This window comes from Limulus polyphemus, unplaced genomic scaffold (assembly GCF_000517525.1).
Source record: "Limulus polyphemus unplaced genomic scaffold, Limulus_polyphemus-2.1.2 Scaffold462, whole genome shotgun sequence".
NCBI classification, from domain to species: Eukaryota; Metazoa; Arthropoda; class Merostomata; order Xiphosura; family Limulidae; genus Limulus; species Limulus polyphemus.
The window spans coordinates 136,148-146,026 of record NW_013666072.1 but is presented as its reverse complement, the minus strand read 5'-3'; the positions used below and the strand labels follow the sequence as shown (position 1 = coordinate 146,026).

The window sequence follows — 9,879 nt, the reverse complement described above, 5'->3', positions numbered from 1 at the left end:
ACATTTGCTGTCATGTTAAACTTATATTAAAGTTTTTCTTCATTACCCATTTAAGCCGTCTCCAGCCATTATCAGTAACAGTAACTACCAATCATATTTCTACGTTTATAATAATACCAAATAATTCAGTAACAGTAACTACCAATCATATTTCTACGTTTATAATAATACCAAATAATTCAGTAACAGTAACTACCAATATCAAAACCTGTTTTTAAATCACTGATGAAATAATAACTAACATTGCTGTCTTCAGATGTACTGTAAAATAAATGTATTTGCATTTACATAAATTACTTTTCATACCTCTGGTATGTCTTCCAAATTATCAAACCGGGAAGGTCCTGGGGACCATCCGGGGCCTTTGAAAGTTACTAAAAATTTGTTGGAAAATCCTTTCCTCTTACGAAATGTTTTCCTTATCTCTATAAACTGAATAAATTATAGAAGACATGAAATTAATATATTGTATTTTATAACAATGAACTCAAACAATTGGAAATCAACAAATAGGATATTTATCTGTACAATCATGAATATGGTTATAAACATAACTCCATTAATTCATTTACTTAAACTTCCATAAGTTTAATCAACCATTTGCCCACTATTCACTAGTCTATAAATTCACAATTCATCTCTGTTTTTATATCCTATGACTCACTTTCATTAGTTCAATTTAATTCCCAGTTTATCTTGTCAAAATCCAAAGTTTGAGTGGTTTCACTTTAACCATATTTGCATACAGAAAAGTGTGAATTTAAGCATTTATAAGATTTTCAAAGCAAACAAATGATAAAACTTAACAAAAGAATCTAAACATAGCTCACATTGAGTAATGTGAAAACAATATACACAAGTATTTATTGTATGTTTACTCAGAGAATCCTGACAAAAGAATCTAAACATAGTTCACACAGAACAGTGTGAATACCGTATGTATAAGATTCTCAATGTAAACGTACAATAAAAAACTTAACAAAAGAGTAAATATAGTTAATGTAGAACAGTGTGGAGACAGTATATAAATAAGATTTTCAGAGTAAACATACAATAAAACTTAACAAAAGCGTAACATAGTACACATGAAAAAGCCAGTACTTTTGTTAATAGCTTGAATGAGATTTATGTGTTCTCTTTTTTGTACCTTTGTCGATAAACGAAAATTAATTTTACTAAAGTTCTTGTATATGTCAATAAATAATATCCTAGAACTTATTGCTTCCAGTGGCACAGCGGTATGTCTGCGGACTTACAGAGCTAGAAACCAGGTTTCGATACCCATGGTGGGCAGAGCATAAATAGCCCTTATAGCTTTGTGCTTAATAATAAATATCATTTAGAACTTAAGTTTTTGTATGATTGAAAGTTTATGTGTTTGTGTGTGCATAAGTTGATTACGTTATATTAAAACGATTTTGGAACCTCACCAAGTCGTCACATTCCAGTCATGCTCTATCTGACTACCACGTTATCTTTACAATACATTGTAGTTTCCATTGCAAAGTGCTTTGTTGCAAGGCTGTAATTTCCAAAGTGCATCACTCCCGCTTGATTTCCATAATCTATTGTGCAAGGACGACGTTTCCCAGCGTTCGTTTAAATAATTTGATCACACAGAAATTATTAGACGTTATGTCCGACAATTTGACCGATAAGCATTTTATGGAACAGCATGAATACCCGTTTCATTATTCTGATGTTTAACATATGAGGCGGTTGAACTGATATGTCGTAGAAGCAACATGTGTATATGTGACTTTTGTCGCTTTCCCAGACGGAGATCCTTTTTGATTACGTTACATGCTGTTGCCTGGGGCACGTGGACGGCTTTTCCACTGATCCTTATTTTCGTGGATTCTCACCTGCTACAAGACGCCACACTTCGCTTACCATAGCTGGGGTACGACTTGTTGTAGGTCTGTTTCCGTATAGTCCTTAACCCCAAGTTGATACATATTCGTTTGTTTCCCAATGCCATTACGTACAAGGGATATTCCCGTCTTGAAAATATAAATTCTCGATCTGAACACATATTTATCACCTAAACATATATTACATATACCTTCCTGAAAAAAGTCAATTTTTGGTGGCATCACATCACCTTCGTAATGCTAAAGAATATCAAAATGTAATTATGGTAAATTCCATTCCACCGTGTTTTAATATAATATACTCATTTTCCTGTATATAACGCAAGAAGTTCTACTAACTTAAAGCTTGTCTCTGATACATTTTATTTTTACATCAAAAATTTTGACATATGTCTGTCATGACTGAACACTTCCTGGATATGTGTCATAAGAAATACGAATCCAAACCTTCCTTTATTTTATTATCTTTTCAATAGTCCAAAAGAAAAAAGACAGTGTGAAACAAATCTGCTTTGATTATTTGAGGCGTCAATTTTAGACGGGTTGAATCTCAACTTCATAAATAAGAGTTCTCCATACTTCCAGGGAAAAACATCGGTGTATTGACAAGAACTATGCAGGAGTGTTGATCATCTGGGATCGTTTGTTTGATACCTTTGAGTCTGAAGGAAAAGAAAAAATCTATGTATTGTAGTTGAATGTAAGACAAAGCTAGAAAATCCCATATATGGTCGTTTATGATAAGTTTATCATCGATCGTTGACTAAGTTTCAACTACGTTAAAATAACTTTCTTAAGTTTAATTTTGTTTCCTTTGAAAATCTCATGCATACTGAATCTATATTATTTTTTCGAATCTGTATTTTTATACTCTAGTATTACTTCACCACATATTGTTCCTCGGTGGTAAGTCTGAGGGCTTAAAACGCTAATAATTAGGTTTCGATACCTGCGATGGGCAGAGCCAAGATAGCCTGTAATGTATCTTTGTTTATAACAAACAAACACAAATACATCCACCTGGGTCACTACAATATTATGGCTGCTAAAAAAAAAAGAATATTGTAATTCGATCTTATGAAGATCCCTTTGTTATTCTCCTTGTGAGTTTCTTACTATTAACCTAAATCTCACTCTAGGAATTCATTCCTCTCTTATGGAGATCCCTGGTTGCTCCGCTCCTTACTACTAGCCTAAAGCTCACTCTGAAAATCCACTTTTCAACTTCAATAAACATATTTGCAACTGTAGTATAATAATACAAATACTTGGAGACGTATTCTCCTTCACTTTGTAACATGTTTCAACCACTTTAATAGCATAGTTCTGACAGAGTGCAAAGTAACAACAGAAATGGTTATTACGTTAACACAATAACCAGCACTTCTCTTTAATTAATACAGTTGGTTTGAAATCATTGATATTCATATCATATGTTTAACCTGTCTTCTCGATCCCTTTGTTATTCTCCTTGTGAGTTTCTTACTATTAACCTAAATCTCACTCTAGGAATTCATTCCTCTGACAGATTTCCTAACGAACATAAAAAATTAGGAAATAAACCGTATCAAATGATATATAGCTGACCTTTAGTCTTTACAAAGTGACCCTTGGTTGTGTTTTAGTAGAGTAGTATTTAGTAAAATACAGTAACATTTCAATTATTATACATTATATATGTATATAGATTATTGCTATTTTGAAATAAGTTATTAAACATATTTTTCTAAAACATAGAAGCAAACAATTGTCTCTTCTAGTTACAACTTCTGTACTCATTTGATGCTTGACCTAGGTTTTTAAGCCTTTTATAATTTCGCACGTGGGTGAAATGAAATAAAATATATTTTTTGTGCGTTTTATGTATACAGTTGAATAACCAAAAAATCATAAATTACTCTATCGATACCATATCATTCCACTATAATTTATCAAGCTTGGTAACTAAGACGTATTTTGGCCAGGTGGTTAGGATGCTCGACTCCCAGTCTGAAGGTCGCAGGTTCGAATCCTAGTCCAACTAAACATGCTTGCCCTTTCAGTCTTAGGAGCATTATAATGTGATGGTCAATCCCGCTACTTGTTAGTAAAAGAGTATCCCAAGAGTGGGTGGTGATGACAAGCTTCCTTACCTCTAGTATTACAATGTTAAATCAGGGCGGCTAGTGCAGATAGCCCTTGTGTAGTTTTGTGCGAAATTCCAAACAAAGCTGTATTTTGGTCTAAAAAAATATAAAATTTGGAGCAGACTAAATTTACAACCCACCTGCTTGAAATCTTGGTTCGAAAGAATGAGAGGGCCTCCCAACATTTTACAACGGCTGAATTTTACAACGTACATAAGGGACCATTTCCAAAAATGGAAAGAGATGAGTTGGGCCACTGTGTTTGATTCAGTACCTAAGCGATATCTCAACAAAAAGAAAAGAAACGAGGTTCTTATTTTATATCATAGCTTGTAATTTGAGTTTCTAATTCGTACAAACTATAAACTTAGTATTTTAACATCACAAACATTTAATTTGAAGCAGTGCTGCACTTAACATATCGTGTGACACACAAAAATCGATGTTTAACTGTTTTTTAATATTTGCTTTTAAATTAAGAAATCGAGTAATATATGGTACTAAAATATGAATTATAATCTACAGTTTCATACCAAAACTTATTGACCAAACTTACTGGCAAGAAACACCACTCAGTACATGCACACACAGGTAACGTATATGTGTTCTGATGGGCTTATTTTGGTGCATGCACATGCAGGTGCCTATTTTCGTATATGTGCGCGAAGGTGCGTAATTTGGTAGATGCGCGCGCAGGTGCCTATTTTCATACATGCGCGCGCAGATGCTCAATTTGGTACATTTACCAAAATAATCACCTACATTCAGATGTACCAAAAAGTGGAATTATATAATATCAATATAGTAATTTATGATTTTTTTTATTATTCAACTGTATGCATAAAACCTACAAAAAAAGTTTGGTATCAAATTTTAAATTATCATTCAAATTTTAGTATTATACAGTGTTCAACTTCTTAATTTAGAAGTAAATATTAAAGAACACAGTTAAACATCGATTTTTGTGTATCACATAGTATGTTGAATGCAGCACTGCTTCAAATTAGATACTTGTGAATTTTGGAAACGGTCCCTTATATACACTTTCTTCAATATATGACATCTGAATAATCAATTGACAGATCAGAATGCCCCTCTAGTGGTTTTTTCAACCATATTAAAATGTTGGGAGGCCCTCCCATTCTTTAAAACCAAGATTTCAGGCAGGTAGTTTGTGTATTTAGTCTGCTCCAAATTTCATATTTTTTAGTACCAAAATTATCTTTGTTTGAAATTTCGCGTAAAGCTATACGAGGGCTATCTGTACTAGCCGCCCTAATCTAACATTGTAATACCAGAGGTAAGGAAGTTTGTCATCACAAACCACTTCCCACTCTTGGTATACTCTTTTACCCACAAATAGCGGGATTGATCATCACATTATAATGCCCCCGGGTTGAAAGTGCGAGCATGTTTGGTGGGACGGGGATTCGAACCCACGACCCTCAGACTGAGAGACGAGCATCCTAACCACCTGGCTAAAATACATCTTAGTTACTAAGCGTGATAAATTATAGTGGAATTCTGTGATATCAATAGAGTAATTTATTATTTTTTGGTTATTCAACTGTATACATAAAACCTAAAAAAAATAATTTCGTTTCATATCCTCCACATGCGAAATGTTACGTGAAGCATCAAATGAGTACAAAAGTTGTAACTAGAAGAGACAATTGTTTGCTTCTATGTTTTAGAAAAATATGTTTAATAACTTATTTCAAAATAGCAATAATCTATATACATATATAATGTATAATAATTGAACTGTGAGTGTATTTAATAAATACTAGCTTTCTAAAACACAGCCAAGACAGGGTCACTTTGTAAAGACTAAAGGTCAATTTTATTTTATTGGATACGGTAACATGAGTGCACGTGTGCCGCATCATTATAACTTCTGTAATGTTAGCCAGGCATGGCTGAAAACTCAATATAATAAATATATATAAATTTATAATGTTATGAGATTTAAGCTATTTAGTCTAAACATTTATGTTTTCGTGTTATAATTTGTAGTCATTCTAGAATGAAAGAAGCATAATTTATATTTGTTTCCTAATTTTTTATGTTGGTTAGGAAATCGGTGAAACCTATCAAACCCCTAGAGATTCATTAGTGAAAATAACAGATAAGATATAAAGTTTAACGTTTGATAATTATCTGGACATTATAAAGATTCCCCAATGGCACAGTGGTATGTCTGCGGACTTACAACACTAGAAACCGTGTTTCGATACCCGTGGTGGGCACAGCACAGATAGCCCATTGTGTAGCTTTGTGCTTAACTTCAAACATTATAAATATTTTGCATGAAAATTACTTTGCATGTTGGATAGGTAATAAGTGAAAATAAGAAAAAAGGTATGAGAAATGTTGATTAACAAACCTTAACAATTAATATTTTGCGTATGAGAGCATTCTAATGTTAACTGATAATCTGCCAAATTTCGTTAACATACACTTACTAATTTAGAAGTTATATCATGAAAACTATAACAAGCACACAATGGTTACGAGGTCGACCCAACGGACCGAGCCCATGTTGAAAGGGTTAATCAGGACATTAACAACCTGATTGTAAGATAGAAAAGCATCATCGATAAGAATGGAGACTATTTCATTTAATAAATGTTTTATTTTGATATATAAGTTGTTCGGGTTTTTTCATCTAAAAAAAAGCGATATTAATTTCTTGACGGCCTAATAGTTTGAGTAATAATGTACACAGTATCTCCTGCCTTGTTTCCTTACTCTCTTTTTTTTACAATCCCTGTTTGCAGGTTTTTAAACACCAAATTTTTTATTTATCTTGTATCTATAATAAAACAGTGCATAAATACCGATCTTTAGATGGCATACAGTGAATTATAATACAGGATTCGAAACTAGAGATAAAAATATATGAATATAACAAAAAAGGCTCTATCTGAAACCTGTTATGGAAAATGTCATGTAAAGTTATCAAATTTTTTAATGCAAAAAGTAGACATTTTATAGAATGCACTATTAACGCAATACTCTGGAAACCTCATTATAATTTTAGATTAGGTTAACGTGTATTCATGTAGAAAATATAAATATAATTATACTTAGTGAAACCGTTTTAAAATTTTAAATTATACGCCCACTGAATATTGACATAAATCTAATGTTATATTATTATTATTATAGATCATTAGATTATTTGGAAATAATGAATAGCTATCTCATGTTTCAAGTGTGTGCGTAAAAAATCAATTAACTAACGAAAGAATATTAAATTTATGTTCTTAAAACTCACAAGAAGTGTTGGAAAAATACGTCTAAAACATTAGATCAAACTTTTGCTTGTGGTATATTAAGAAAGTTATTCTGTTTCAGACAGTTTAAAATTATCCATCTCTTGAAGTGTTTTCACATGTATCTGAGGAGCAAAGATTCTATAAATAATTTATTTAAAATTCATTTACAACAACATCATTAAGAGCGACGGAACCCAACTGATTGTTCAATGCATTCCAATCATTATAGGTTTCAGTTTTCCTATGTATTAATTTATTACATTAAGTAATTCTAGTTAAGTTTGTAATACAGAAGAAGTTTCATTAATTTATATTTGTTAGTTCTTATCTATGTAATTAGAAGTTCTTGATGATTTTTTGTTTTGTTTTTTGTAAAAGCTTTTCTATAGCGGTACAGCGGTAAGTCTGCGGACTTATAATGCTATAAACCGGGTTTCGATACTCGTGGTGGGCAAAGTACGAACAGCCCATTGTGTAGATTTGCGCTTAACTACAAACAATTTTAAAAGTTTGAGAGAAGCTGAATTTTTCTACATGACTGTTGTAATATAAAATGTTTCTTTATTGAGCACATATTTTAAAAATTAGCCAGTATTCCTGGAAAAGGACTTACGTTTGTTAAATATTAAGTAAGAAGTAGGGGATTAATAATAGCTAACACATTTCCAAAGTTTTCACAAAGCTACACAACTAATACTGAGCATTGCTACACATACAAAAAAAAGCAAACTGAATATTCCTACAGAAAATGTCAGTACCACTCTGAAAGCTCTCTTTGTTCCTTAGTAACTTGTTCGAAATGTGTATCGTAGATATGACGTCGCAACAAGTTTACTTTCACACATCTCTGCCAGGTTAATGACTGCCAACTAATGACTGTAACAAAAGAAACAGCTAGTGAAATATGACTTACAAAAATCATAAGTGTGGAGCTAATAGGTGGAGCGCGACTTTTGGGTTATCCTGTACTTAACGTTTAATAAAATGCATTTAGAAGCATTCAATTCGCTATGGAAAGTAATTAAGTTAATCTAGAACAACTTAATTACCAGTGAGAGTACTCAACGAATGATTCAAGAGATACTAATAATTCTAACTTTCAGTTATTAAGTTATGATATTAAGCAATTGTTGCTTGCTACCAATACAACTGATATCTTCTGCATTTAATAAGACTAGTTTTATAGTTTATATATTTGGGTAATTCTGTAACTAACTGCCTCACACCAGTATTTATAACATCACTGTCGTTGGTTCTTCGGCGGAACAACAGTAAGCCTACGGACTTACAACTCTAAAATTCGAGGCTCGATTCTCGGCGGTGGACACATCAGATAGCCCAATATGGCTTTGTTTTAAACAAATAAACACTGCTGTCGTGTAAACATAGCAAGTTAAATACTCGTCTCCTTATTCAAGTGTTGATAAAATACCGGATGTTACTTCCGCTATTCATACGACTGCGTCCAGGAAACCTATGGACACGATGTGGTAAAACTAACTGTAGATCAACTGGATCATGTGAAAGACGATGTACACGGCATTGTATTGTCTCTAAGAAAAGTACCGGATGTTACTTCCGCTATTCATACGACTGCGTCCAGGAAACCTATGGACACGATGTGGTAAAACTAACTGTAGATCAACTGGATCATGTGAAAGACGATGTACACGGCATTGTATTGTCTCTAAGAAAAGTTTAGTTTATGTGATAACTAGCCTAAATCCCAACATTGAAATCCACTGTTCGGCTTGATCAACATCTTCTCTTATGAAGATCCCTTTGTTATTCTCCTTGTGAGTTTCTTACTATTAACCTAAATCTCACTCCAGGAATTCATTCCTCTCTTATGAAGATCCCTTTGTTATTCTCCTTGTGAGTTTCTTACTATTAACCTAAAGCTCACTCCAGGAATTCATTCCTCTCTTATGAAGATCCCTTTGTTATTCTCCTTGTGAGTTTCTTACTATTAACCTAAAGCTCACTCTAGGAATTCATTCCTCTCTTATGAAGATCCCTTTGTTATTCTCCTTGTGAGTTTCTTACTATTAACCTAAATCTCACTCTAGGAATTCATTCCTCTCTCATGGAGATCCCTGGTTGCTCCGCTCCTTACTACTAGCCTAAAGCTCACTCTAGGAATTCATTCCTCTCTTATGAAAAATCTATCGAATCCCTAGAGATTCGTTAGTAAAAATAACAGATAAAATATAAAGTTTTTCTTTATGAAATGTTTCATAACTATCTGGACATTATATAGATTTCGCATGTGAAATTTGAAAATTTTCTGATGCATACAAATATTTTTTGACTTAAAATGAAAATTACTTTGCATGTTGGATAGGTAACATGTGAAAAGAAAAAAAAAGGTATATTTATATTTTGCGTATGAAAGCATTGTAATGTTATCTAATAATCTGCTAAATTTCGTTAACATACGATTTCTAATTTAAAGGTTATAGCATAAAAACTACAACAAGCACAAAATGGTTACGATGGACCGAGTCCGTGCTGACAGGGTTAAAGAACGCACTTGGCTTTGAAGCAAAAAACTTGTTGATGTCCTGTTTAACACCTTCCACATTTGCATACGTTTTC

General features: G+C 32.7%; 1 protein-coding gene across 1 annotated transcript in view; it reads right to left on the bottom strand.

Annotated features, from left to right (window-relative positions):
• Window positions 1-4,213, bottom strand: part of LOC106458428 (PDZ domain-containing protein 4-like) — a 244,386-nt gene extending 240,173 nt beyond the window's left edge. Inside the window, exon 1 of the mRNA XM_022384644.1 lies at window positions 4,141-4,213. Coding sequence (XP_022240352.1) covers window positions 4,141-4,185 — 45 coding nt within the window. The 5' untranslated portion in view covers window positions 4,186-4,213. The remainder of the gene's footprint in view (window positions 1-4,140) is intronic.
• Between the last annotated feature and the right edge of the window lie 5,666 nt (window positions 4,214-9,879).